The sequence below is a fragment of the Diplotaxodon limnothrissa genome, linkage group LG7 (genome assembly GCF_057381915.1).
Source record: "Diplotaxodon limnothrissa isolate DT_005_m linkage group LG7, D_limnothrissa_male_GT1.1, whole genome shotgun sequence".
In the NCBI taxonomy this organism is placed as follows: Eukaryota; Metazoa; Chordata; class Actinopteri; order Cichliformes; family Cichlidae; genus Diplotaxodon; species Diplotaxodon limnothrissa.
The window spans coordinates 58,567,249-58,580,814 of NC_140602.1; the positions used below are offsets into that span (position 1 = coordinate 58,567,249).

The following is a 13,566-nucleotide window of genomic DNA, read 5'->3' on the forward strand; positions in this document are numbered from 1 at the left end:
ACAAGGAACAGGTGCATCTAGTACAGGTAGAGCTGCTGCAAAAACCCACAGAGCCCAGCAGCCAGCGTAACAAATTCTGGATCCTTTGCTTTTAGTTAGCAATTAGCATTAACTAATCCTAAAGTAATAATGGTATTTCTAACCACTGACATACCACAACTTTATCCTTTCAACTGCTGCTGAAAGTAAGGGGACCTAACTGCTATCGGATATTTATATAGAGATTACTCTTCAAGGACCTGCAGTTCAAAAAAATGCCCCTCCGACGGCCAAACCCATCTGTTCTCTGATTGGATTGTTTAATTTGTGATTGACATGACATTGACCAATCAGCTTAAAGGAAGAAAAATAGGGTCAAAATTCGTACTTGTAACTTGCAGGGGGTTTTTTTTTTGGGCTAAGTCCACACACAAATCTTTTTTACACACGCACAAATCTTTTTTACGCACGCACAAATCTTTTTTACGCACGCACAAATCTTTTTTACGCACGCACAAATCTTTTTTACGCACGCACAAATCTTTTTTACAAGTACAAAACCGATTTACAAGTACAAAATATTTATGACCACATTTTGAGCCCATAAACTTCAGCTAGAACGAAAAAAGACAAAGCTGGAGTTATTCTGTCTTTACGTTGCACAGCTGCCTCTTCTCCCATCATTCTCTCTCCCTCCCTCTCCTGTGGCTACTTCAATCATAAAACCGATCAATGATCAGCTGTCTCTCTTGTTTGTTTATCTCCCACTTTGCGCCAGAAACAGGAAACCAGCGGATGTTGTGCTAAACAACAACAGCACGTTCAAGCTTGATAAGCTGTTGTTAGAATTTATTTAAAATTAATTTCTAGTATCAGCTGATGTTTGCTGGAGCCACAGCTGTAAAACTGCTGGTCATGGTATCGGTTTGGAAACATGAAGGTGATACAAATCATACATATATACCAACAAGACGGTGTACATCACTGTCACAACAGCGTTTGTTTTAGTTCAAAGGCTTTATGGTTTTTCCTATAATACCTGGTGGTGTAGTCGGCCGATTTTTTTGTCAGTTGAGCTTTACATATTATGTTTAACCCGAGTGACCACCCGGTCAGCTGGTGGGTAACAGGCATCTCCGAAAACGCTAGAGCATTATGGAAATATGTGATGTCTTGATGAATCGAGCAGGTATTTGAAGTTTACACAGCACCATTATCGCATGAAAATATCTTAAAAGTTTATTTCGTGACCCATAAAGAGAAATATTTCAAACTCCGCCACTCTGTGTTCCTCTGCCACTGCCTCGTTTGAGTTTTGGACTAAATGGATTCTGGGATATTGCATTTCGTCATTTCGAGCTGATTGGAGACCAAAACAGTCAATCAGATATTTTTGCATCCAAGTCTATGATTGGCTGGTTTTGTGGCACAAATATAACGGCGTACACAAAGAGTTGAACGCTCACGGGCAGAAATGTTGAGAATGCGAGCAACACGTTGAGAGCGCGAGCAACACGTTGAGAGCGCGAGCAACACGTTGAGAGCAGTGGATTTCAGTGTTCAGCAAACACTGAAATACATTTTTTGCACGCAGCAATGAATTTTGTTCGCTCAAATTCAGCTTTTCTTCGCTCAAAATAAATTTCTTCTCAAAATGCAACACTTGCACCTGCAAACTTTTTTTCACTTGCGCTCAAATTTTTTTTACATGCGCTCAGAATAGTGGCACAAAAATAACGGCATACACTCCCAGTGTATTGAACTGCAGCTAAGGTCGCTGGCCCTTCTACTCCATATATCCATGTCAATTATCAGGGCCAGAGGTCCTAGAAACTCTTTCATAAATTGAAAACAAGTGCTGCCAGCTGCTGTCCAACATGGACAAGTTGACGTTCATACACATGATGAGAAACTCTTGAGAAGCAGCTGATTTATGTGCTTCTTGGCAACCTGGCATTTTCTAGTACTGCTACACTAAAATAGACAATTAGATAGACAATAAATAGAAATAAAAAAAAATGGACAATAAAAATTAGTCCATTGACGATGGTATTACATGAAATGACATTCTTATTTCAGCCTGGCTTACCTGGGGCAGAGACCGGAGTTAACAGTGCATCTTCCCCTGAGGCTGCTGTGGCAGCAGAGGTAGCTTGCCGCCCAGTGTCTGGACCCTGGGATTTCGCGTTGCTTTGTGGAATTGGTTCTTCAGTGAACAGGTTTCCCAGTCTGCTGCCAGACAATGAAGACGAGCTGCCTCCACTGCTCATTGCCACTGGAGAGGACGAAGGAGGAGGTGTGTTTTAGACATGAATCTCTTGGTTTATTTTTGCACATCTGGACATCTTATGTCTTTCTGTTGTGCTTGGATCAGAGTGAAATGTAAGTCTCACACTGGCTTTTATGCGAAATGCTTTAATAATCGCTCTGCTGTGTTTTCTGTTTAGATGTTTTAGTTGAGGAGAATCCTGCTCCATGTCAGATTCTGCACTTACTAGAAGAAGGCGGACCCCGTCCTCTGACATTCATTCTTAATGCCAACCTGCTAGTCAATGTCAAACTGGTGACATGTAAGTGAAATATGAATGAACAAATATGGAATTATGTAGTACACTAAAAAGTGTGAAATAACTCAAAACATGTTTTATGTTTTAGATTATTCAAAATAGTCATCCTTTGCTTTGATTACTGTTTTGCACAGTCATGGCATTCTCTCCATGAGCTTCATGAGGTAGTCACCTGAAATGGTTTTATGCAGTCTTGGAGTTCCCAGAGATGCTCAGCACTTGCTGGCCCTTTTCCCTTCACTCTGTGGTCCATCTCATCCCAAACCATCTCCATTGGGTTCAGATCAGGTGACTGTGGAGGCCAAATGAACCTGACAAGGCACACCTTTGAAGTGAAAACCATTTCAGGTGACTACATCATGAAGCTCATTGAGAGAAGACCAAGGATTGGCAGCGCTATCAACAAAGCAAAGTGTGGCTATTCTCAGGAATGTAAAATATAAAACATATTTAGAGTTATTTATCTTTTTTAAATTATTTTTTTTGCTACATAATTCCAGATATCTTCCGTCATATATTTGATGTCTTTAGTATGTATCTACAATGTAGCAAACAGTAGAAATAAAGAAAAAAACATTAAACAAGAATGTGTGTCCAAACTTTTGACTGGTAGTGTATCTCATATTTCCTCTTTCAAATTTTGTGAATCCTCACATGCCTTCCAATGTATTAACTCTTGTGTGTTTTATCTTCCAGACTCTGGCAGGGAATGCTGGTGTTTTGGCTCTAATGGGCTGCAGGCTCTGGGACAGAAAGAGTTAGTATTTCTGTTGGAGTGTTTGCCTCAAGAAAAAACTCTTCCCAAAGACCTCTTTACCATATATCTCAGCATTTTCCAGGATGCCCAAAAAGGTAATACCTGCCTTCAGCCTGCCTTTGCAACTTTTAATAACTACACCTTTAGCTTATAAAGGATAACATAATCATTATCTTGTGTTACAGGGAGGTTTGTGGAGGAGCTGGATAATGTGACTTTTACAAGTAGTTTCTTGGGCAGTAAGGATCATGCTGGGATGGTATTCTTCTCTCCCACCTGCCAGTCTCTAGACGGCCTCACTCTCCCTTCACAGCCATTCTTGTTTGGCCTGCTCATTCAGAAACTGGAGGTGCCCTGGGCCAAAGTCTTTCCACTGAGACTGCTTTTGCGTCTTGGAGCTGAATACAACTGTATGTAAATCTTTGTTGCTCATGACAACACTGAGTGTTATTTCATATTAAAACATAGTAATCTTAAACTTTGATTTGTTGAAAATGAAAAAAAAAAAACCTGCTCTTCTGAAACCTTATGGTTATTAGTTTATTATTATTATTATTGTTAAAATGATTAGTTTCAGCAGTTTGCTGAGTAAATAAAAATACCCCAGTTCCACCTTCTCATTTGTAAAGAGCTTATTTTACCAAAAGCAGTCACACTAACACATTTTATATCGTAAGGTAAACCCCTCTACAAGTTAAATTACTAAACCATTGTAAATTACTGTCTGTAAGCATATAGGCTGTTCTAGGAGAAAGACACAGGGACAAGTGATACATATTGTGCTTTTATGGTTTATTTACATATGTTTTTGTTTTTCAGCGTATCCCACCACACTGATAAGTATCCGTTTTCGGCAGTCAGTGTATCGAGAGACAGGACACACCATTATGAATTTATTGGCTGTAAGTAGTGCAAAATAAGATTTTACAATAAAGAAAATAAGATTTATTTATAATTGAGAAGCTTGGCAAAATTTTGTTAGAGCTAAAACTACACATAATTCTTAACTCCACTCAAGCCACATTTTAAGTAATGCAGATTTCATGGGTGTCTGGCAGAGTAGTTTTTGATTTTGATGATTGACAGTTTAAAATTAATTTGTTTTATACTGGGCTTTTGGTGAAAGGTTTTTGAACATAAATGTTATTAGGACAACAGTCATAGACACTTTTTTGATGCTGATTATTGGCAGACTTGAAAAAAATTGATTAGAACACTTTGATGAGTTCAGATTCTATAAACTGTTCTCATCCAGGATCTAAGGAACTACCAGTATAGCCTGTCAGTGGTGGAGGGCCTGAGGATCCACATGGAGATGGGCCACAGCTACATTGATATTCCCAAAAGTAGCTTCAGTGAGGTAAGAGTTCCTTTAATTTTGTAAAATAAACTTGTTCAGATTCTGGTTAGGATTTAGATAAACATTGATAATGCTTGAATATGTCATTTGTCACAGTTGCAACTAAAAAAAGAATAACTTCTCAGGTGTTTTAGTGCCCAAGCTTCATGTACTTGGTTTCAGTAGATGTTGACTTCTTTATTTACAAGTGCTTTGGGTTAATTTTTTGGTAATCAAACTACAAACAACCCCCAAAATTTCTGTAACTTCTAGAAACATATTGGTTTAGAAATTAGGTTTTTGTGGTCGTCCTCTAACTCCCTTCAAAGGATAACTGAAAAGGGTACAAAGTAGATTAAATCAGTTGAATGATCAGTACAATATGTTTTTCTTTACTTTCTTTCGTAAATTGTCCTGCCACATGTTGAGAAATTGTCTTGTACAAACAAGTCAAAGCTACTTAGTTTCATATAGTTGTATCGTGGTGTTTTAGGGCCATCATTGGCAAATAAAAATACGTTTTGGAGGCTGAATATAGAGGTAGCATTTAGAGAAAAAAAACCCTAATAAACCCTTGATAAATTATCTATTAAAGAATGTGTAGTAAGATCTGTCTTGAATGAACAACCAGAAAATGATTCCCTTGTCGTTTTAAAATTCTCTTTACAACATAAAACCGAAGTCCTCTTATGCGCCCCAGATAGACATATACCCAGTATAATAAATGCTCTTGGTCCTCTTTCAACGTTTGTAAAACCATCTGTCAGGAACTTGGGGATTATCCTTGATCCTGCTCTTACGTTAGATAGTCATGTTAAATCTCTTGTTTGGTCTTGCTTTTATCATTTAAGAAATATTTCTAAATTGAGCTCTATAATATCCTATACCGAACTGGAGATTGTTATTCATGCTTTTATCTCTTCACGACTGGACTATTGCAATTCCCTGTTTACTTGTCTAAACAAAGGTTCTTTGGAGCGTCTGCAGATCGTTCAGAATGCTGCAGCAAGACTTTTGACGAAAGCTTCTAAATATTCACATATAACACCGTTGCTTATGCAGTTACATTGGCTTCCTGTCGAATTTAGAGTCCATTTTAAGATTTTGGTTTTAACTTTTAAGGCTCTTCAACATCAAGCACCACCATATATTATTGAACTTTTACAGCCCTATGCCCTTAGTAGGTCTCTGAGGTCGAGTAGTCAGGGCCTACTTGTCATTCAGTATACGAGATTGAAAACTAGGGGTGATAGAGCTTTTGCTACTGTGGCCGCCAGACTGTGGAATTCCCTTCCTCAGGACTTACGATCCGCTGATTCATTGATTACTTTTAAAAAACAGCTAAAAACACATCTTTTTAAAATTGCTTTTTGCTAACTTTGTTTGTATTTTGTCTTTTTAATCTGTTATATCTTGTAAAGCACTTTGTGATCTCTATCTAGAAATGTGCTATATAAATAAAATTTTACTTACTTACTTACTTACTTAGGCCAAAATCAAACAATGTATGTATGTAAAAATAATAAGTAAATAAAGCAAAAGTTGGCACACAGCAGTGTTGTACAGAAATGTATATTTTTCTGTATTTTTCAGGTGCAGAAGGTGATAAATGCATCCAATGAACATGTCATCAGCATTGGAGCAAGATTCAGCTCGGAGGCCGACTCTCACCTGGTCTGTTACCAGAATGAGGAGGGAAATTACCAAACCCAGGCCAACAGCATGCCTGGGAAGTCTCGGACAGGTGAGTGTCTTTAGAAATGCTCCATACTCCTCTATTTTTGAAAAATAAAACATTAGAGGCAAGCATTTTGTTGTACCATGCATATATGAACTTCTGGGGGTTTGTGTTTTGTTACAGTCACTGGGGCCAGTTTTGTGGTGTTCAATGGAGCACTTAAAGCCTCCTCAGGTTTCATTGCGAAGTCCAGCATTGTAGAAGGTACTGTGACTGGTTGTTGGCTCTGAAATACTTATGTCCATTCTGTTATTGCTGGGCCAGACTAGTCAATTGTTTTGTTTTTACCAGATGGGTTGATGGTGCAAATCCCTCCAGAGACCATGGAATCTCTTCGCTCTGCCCTCAGGGAGCAGACAAACTTCCACATACCCTGTGGCAAGATTAATGATGAGCAGGTCAGAGAGAATGTGACTGTCCGCTGGGTGGAGTGGAATCCACCTGTCAACACAGGGTAACTGCACGCAATGATTTACTCCATGTGTGTATGTGTTTGCCAATGCCAGTATTTGATCATATTTTAACTAAAACACGATGCAGTTTAAATCTCTGGGAAAACAGTACTTTCTACTGTGACCCTGTGAATTTGTATTCCTGCAGCAAAACTAGTGGAGTTGATGGAAGATCCCTAGATGGAGTGTGTAGTGTGAGGATGCAACAAGACACTGAGTTTGAATCAGACAATCGGCTGATTACATGCACTGAGGTAAATTTTCCTTTTTTCACATCAAATTGTTTGCTCCTATCTGACACCTTCTGTGAACTGAATGAGGTTTCCATTCTGAGTTCTAAAGCCATCTAAAAGTTGTGATGTGTGCATGACCTGAACTGTATTTCTGTTCAGGTATTCTACCAGCTGAAGTCTCCAGACTGCAACCTGGCATCTGTCTTATCGTCCTGCAGTGTTTTTCAGAAGGAAATAGCGTTGGCAACCTGCAGTGCTCTCACTCCTCACCTCGCCGTTCTCACTTCCAGCGGAATCAACTCACTCTCACTGTGTGTCTCGACACAGGCTGACATGGTAAACAAGCAGTGATTCAGGTTAATATTGTAAAACCTTTTTAAGACGCAGAGTGGTCTTACAAGGTATTTGAAAATGCAGATGCAACAATAGTGATGTATTAATGATGACTGACTGTATTTAAAAATCACACACTAGTATCACCACTCTAATGGTCAGTTATGGTTACAGACTTTCTCACCACCTTCATATGCTTGTGTTTTGAGTTTAACCATGTGTGTGTGTGTGTGTGTGTGTGTGTGTGTGTGTGTGTGTGTGTGTGTGTGTGTGTGTGTGTGTGTGTGTGTGTGTGTGTATATGTATTAGGGGTGCAACGATATTCGTATCGATATTGAACCGTTCGATACAGTGCTTTCGGTTCGGTACGCATATGTATTGAACAATACAAAATTTGTAATTTATTTTATCAACTTTCCTTCTGACAATGGTGTCTGTGTTGAGTGCTCAGTGAATCTGCGTTCGACTACTCCGCCTAGGCTGCACTGTCGAGCGCAGAGCCACTGAGCGCTCAACGCAGAGAGCATCTTCAGAAGGAAGAGCGCAGGGCAAGCTAGCGAGAAATGGTAAATGGCCTGTATTTATATAGCGCTTTACTAGTCCCTAAGGACCCCAAAGCGCTTTACATATCCAGTCATCCACCCATTCACGCACACATTCACACACTGGTGATGGCAAGCTACATTGTAGCCACAGCCACCCTGGGGCGCACTGACAGAGGCGAGGCTGCCGGACACTGGCGCCACCGGGCCCTCTGACCACCACCAGAGAAAGAAGTTAAGCTCTGGTTGCAAGCTCTGGTTCTCTCCTCCTGCTACCCCCCCAAAAACCCATCTCCATAGAGACTGTGTCAGCTCCCAAACAGACAAAAAACTAACTAAAAACCAGCAACAAACAACTTAAACATAAACAATTACAAAGAAAGAACAATAAAGTATCCACATCTGAACCAAAGAGTAAAACAGTGAAATGTGGATTATTAAATATTAGGTCTCTCTCCTCCAAGTCTCTGTTAGTACATGACTTAATAATTGATCAACAAATTGATTTACTCTGCCTTACAGAAACCTGGTTGCAGCAGGATGATTATGTTAGTTTAAATGAATCAACACCCCCGAGTCATTCTAACTACCAGAAACCTCGAAGCACAGGCCGAGGGGGCGGTGTGGCAGCAATTTTTCACACCAGCCTGTTAATCAATGAAAGACCAAGACAGACTTTTAATTCATTTGAAAGCCTGATGCTTAACATTCTCCACCCCAGCTGTGAAACTCAGAAACCAGTCTTACTTGTTATCATCTATCGTCCACCTGGGCCTTACACAGAGTTTCTGTCTGATTTCTCAGACTTTATATCTAATTTAGTTCTGAGCTCAGATAAAATAATTATTGTGGGTGATTTTAACATCCATGTAGATGCTAAAAATGACAGCCTCAACATGGCATTTAATCTGTTATTAGACTCAATTGGCTTCTCTCAAAATGTAAAAGAACCCACCCACCACTTTAATCACACTCTAGATCTTGTTTTAACATATGGCATAGAAACTGAACATTTAACAGTGTTTCCTAAAAACCCTCTCCTGTCTGATCATTTCCTGATAACATTTACATTTACAATAATTGATTACACAGCGTAGACTTTATCAAAGTAGATGTCTTTCTGAAAGCGCTGTAACTAAGTTTAAGAATATAATCCACCCACTGTTATCATCTTCAATGCCCTGTACCAACACAGAGCAGAGCAGCTATCTGAACGCTACCCCAACAGAGGTCGATTATCTTGTTAATAATTTCACCTCCTCACTACGTACGACTCTGGATACTGTAGCTCCTGTGAAAACTAAGGTCTCTAATCAGAAGTACCTGACTCCGTGGTATAATTCTCAAACACGTAGCCTAAAGCAGATGACTCGTAATCTGGAGAGGAAATGGCGTGTCACAAATTTAGAGGATCATCATTTAGCCTGGAGAAAAAGTTTGCTGCTTTATAAGAAAGCCCTCCGCAAAGCCAGAACATCTTACTATTCATCACTGATTGAAGAAAATAAGAACAACCCCAGGTTTCTCTTCAGCACTGTAGCCAGGCTGACAAAAAGTCAGAGCTCTTTTGAGCCAACCATCCCTTTAACGTTAACTAGTAATGACTTCATGAACTTCTTCACAAATAAAATTTTTATCATTAGAGAAAAAATTACCAGTAATCATCCCACAGATGTAATATTATCTACAGCTACTCTTAGTACCATTGATGTTAAGTTAGACTCTTTTTCTCCAATTGATCTTTCTGAGTTAACTTCAATAATTACTTCCTCCAAACCTTCAACGTGTCTTTTAGACCCCATTCCTACAAAACTGCTCAAAGAAGTCCTGCCATTAATTAATTCTTCGATCTTAAATATGATCAACCTATCTCTAATAATCGGCTATGTACCACAGGCCTTCAAGCTGGCTGTAGTTAAACCTTTACTCAAAAAGCCATCTCTAGACCCAGCAGTCTTAGCTAATTATAGGCCAATCTCCAACCTTCCTTTCATATCAAAAATCCTTGAAAGAGTAGTTGTCAAACAGCTAACAGATCATCTGCAGAGGAATGGTTTATTTGAAGAGTTTCAGTCAGGTTTCAGAGCTCATCACAGCACAGAAACAGCTTTAGTGAAGGTTACAAATGATCTTCTTATGGCCTCTGACAGTGGACTCATTTCTGTGCTTGTCCTGCTAGACCTCAGTGCAGCGTTCGATACTGTCGACCATAATATCCTATTAGAGCGATTAGAACATGCTGTAGGTATTACAGGTACTGCACTGCAGTGGTTTGTATCATATCTATCTAATAGACTCCAATTTGTGCATGTAAATGGAGAGTCCTCTTCACACACTGAGGTTAATTATGGAGTTCCACAGGGTTCAGTACTAGGACCAATTCTGTTTACTTTATACATGCTTCCCTTAGGCAGCATCATTAGAAGACATAGCATACATTTTCACTGTTATGCCGATGACACCCAGCTCTATCTGTCCATGAAGCCAGATAGCACACACCAATTAGTTAGACTGCAGGAATGTCTTAAAGACATAAAGACCTGGATGGCCGCTAACTTTCTGCTTCTTAATTCAGATAAAACTGAGGTTATTGTACTCGGCCCTGAAAATCTTAGAAATATGGTATCTAACCAGATTCTTACTCTGGATGGCATTACCTTGGCCTCCAGTAACACTGTGAGGAACCTTGGAGTCATTTTTGACCAGGACATGTCCTTCAACGCACATATTAAACAAATATGTAAGACTGCTTTCTTCCATTTGCGCAACATCTCTAAAATTAGAAATATCCTGTCTCAGAGTGACGCTGAAAAACTAGTTCATGCATTTATTACTTCCAGGCTGGACTACTGTAACTCATTATTATCAGGATGTCCAAAAAACTCGCTGAAAAGCCTTCAACTAATCCAAAATGCTGCAGCAAGAGTACTGACAGGGACTAGAAAGAGAGAGCATATTTCTCCTGTTTTGGCTTCCCTTCATTGGCTTCCTGTTAAATCCAGAATTGAATTCAAAATCCTGCTCCTCACATACAAGGTCTTAAATAATCAGGCCCCATCTTATCTTAATGACCTTGTAGTACCATATCACCCTATTAGAGCACTTCGCTCTCGCTCTGCAGGCCTACTTGTTGTTCCTAGAGTATTTAAAAGTAGAATGGGAGGGAGAGCCTTCAGTTTTCAGGCCCCTCTTCTGTGGAACCAGCTTCCAGTTTGGATTCGGGAGACAGACACTATCTCTACTTTCAAGATTAGGCTTAAAACTTTCATTTTGCTAAAGCATATAGTTAGGGCTGGACCAGGTGATCCTGAATCCTCCCTTAGTTATGCTGCAATAGACTTAGGCTGCCGGGGATTCCCATGATGCATTGAGTTTTTCCTTTCCAGTCACCTTTCTCACTCACTATGTATTAATAGACCTCTCTGCATTGAATCATATCTGTTATTAACCTCTGTCTCTCTTCCACAGCATGTCTTTTATCCTGTCTTCCTTCTCTCACCCCAACCGGTCGCAGCAGATGGCCGCCCCTCCCTGAGCCTGGTTCTGCCGGAGGTTTCTTCCCGTTAAAAGGGAGTTTTTCCTTCCCACTGTCGCCAAAGTGCTTGCTCATAGGGGGTCATATGATTGTTGGGTTTTTCTCTGTATCTATGAAGCGCCTTGAGGCGACTTTTGTTGTGATTTGGCGCTATATAAATAAAATTGAATTGAATTGAATTCAACATGGCAAATTGAACCTCCCCCACCCTCATTCAGATCTGGCGTTTGGAATTATTTTGGTTTTCATGTGACATATGACCCTGAAGGTAAGCGCGTCATGGACTAAAGTAAAACAGTATGTTGGATGTGCCACGCAATGCTCAATTACATTGGTGGAACTAGTGTGTTAGCGCAGTTAGCTCGTTAACGTGTTGGCCGTCTAGCCCCATGCACGGGGCGATCAGGGGTAGCTCGTTAACGGAGATTTGCCGTGTTGCGGCGTTAAGGTCATTTCAACGAGATTAACCTGAAAGCACTAGTGGGAACACAACGAATTTGCACATTTACTCCGACAGCATCCTAGTGCAAAGACAAGTGGAAGCAGACAAAAACAACAAGCATGGAAGCATGCATGCTACAAACTTTACCCGAGTCATTTAGACAGTCGTTAGCACATGATTCTCCTTATGAGGACCTGATATGTTTAATATGCTGCTGAGAATATAGCCCAGAAGAAGCGTATAGTATAGCTTTCATTTTGGAAAGAGCCATTTCTCTGTAATAAACTCTTTTCCAAAGATGAGTGATTTCTCGATCAGATAGATTAATTTTTTTATTATTATTTCGTTGTTTCAGCAGCATTAAATTTAAAAACTGTACTTTTGAGATAAAATAGATATTTATAATTTTAATAAATGACAAATTAAAAAAGCATGAACATTTTTTTGTTTCGAAAAAAGTATCGAACCGAACCGTGCATTTTGTGTATCGTTGCACCCCTAATAGGTTTTGGGAAGTTTTTTGACCACAGTAATTGTGAAGTGAACATCTGGTATTGTGACAGCCCTATTTTATTGTGTTTAGCACTTAAAGCCTTTTGAATATTTCTTTACTGTTTTTTCTCAGGTGGAGTACCAGGCTGGCTCCAAAGGCAGTCTTCTCCCACAGCGCTACATGAATGAGATGGACAGCGCTCTAATCCCTGTCATCCATGGGGAGAGTGCAAGTGTGCCACAGACTGCCATGGACATGGAGTTCATGTTCTATATCACACATGCCATTGAATGTGCATGTAGACCATGACACACTCAAAGTTTTGGAGGCAAAAAAACAAAAACATAGCTGCAGCTTCAGGCAGGATGCTTGTTCCCAGCTGGAGCAGCAGCCACCCACACAGGAAGAAAAACATTTCCACCCTGAGGTTTGTGATTTAGAGGGATCAATGATTGGATGATGGTCTTCTGTTAAGAAGCCATTGTACTTTTGAGTGTTTCATGTTCACCAAAGCTGCTTTAATACAAGAAGCCAAACACTAAACAAGAAATATGACAACATGACCAAAAGCAACCAAACTATTCAAAGCGCTTTCCTCTGCTCTGCCTTCCAGACTCCCTGCTGGCCTCCGTCAGTGTGGAGTACCTCAGTGAATGTTTCCTACAGACACTATGGAAATGGCTCTCATTATTTTTACATTAAAAGTAGGGACATTAATGAGCGTAGACATGTGATCAGGTGCTACTATAGAGCTACTTGACATACATAGTTGACTTGTTCTAAATGCAGACATCACAGGGCTCACTTTCTCTCAAGGTACTATGCTCTCATTTGACATGATGGTTGTGATGATACTGCACAAGAAAACAATGGGCCTTCTGCAGGAAACCTTTTTGTAACTATGTCCTGGGGCTGGGCTGATAAATGATATTTGATTGAAATTCCAAGTTTGCCTTTTAATGATAATTTATAAAAACTAAACCAAACTTCATTACAGTGCACTGCTCTAAAGGACACCTATCCACGTGCCCAGAGTTTCTCCCGGTTTAACTCAACTCAAGCTAAGAAAAGTAGAGTGTTTGATCAACAAGGTCTATCTACAGGGAGGATTAACAATCGGAAATTGCTCAGGGTCTGTTTTTTTTTTTTTTTTTTT

At 39.8% G+C, this 13,566-nt stretch overlaps 1 protein-coding gene across 2 annotated transcripts in view; it reads left to right on the top strand.

Annotated features, from left to right (window-relative positions):
* The window catches only part of zfyve16 (zinc finger, FYVE domain containing 16), a 40,317-nt gene extending 26,751 nt beyond the window's left edge, over positions 1-13,566 (top strand). The window contains exons 7-18 of one of the 2 annotated variants that reach the window (XM_085360047.1): positions 2,059-2,275; positions 2,427-2,549; positions 3,243-3,398; positions 3,489-3,713; positions 4,123-4,205; positions 4,559-4,663; positions 6,236-6,386; positions 6,504-6,584; positions 6,672-6,834; positions 6,981-7,086; positions 7,225-7,401; positions 12,543-13,566. In XM_085360047.1, coding sequence (XP_085216173.1) covers positions 2,059-2,275; positions 2,427-2,549; positions 3,243-3,398; positions 3,489-3,713; positions 4,123-4,205; positions 4,559-4,663; positions 6,236-6,386; positions 6,504-6,584; positions 6,672-6,834; positions 6,981-7,086; positions 7,225-7,401; positions 12,543-12,719 — 1,764 coding nt within the window. In that variant the 3' untranslated portion in view covers positions 12,720-13,566. Of the gene's footprint in view, positions 1-2,058; positions 2,276-2,426; positions 2,550-3,242; positions 3,399-3,488; positions 3,714-4,122; positions 4,206-4,558; positions 4,664-6,235; positions 6,387-6,503; positions 6,585-6,671; positions 6,835-6,980; positions 7,087-7,224; positions 7,402-11,408; positions 11,618-12,542 lie in introns of those variants that run through there. The other variant, XM_085360048.1, reaches the window with a different exon arrangement.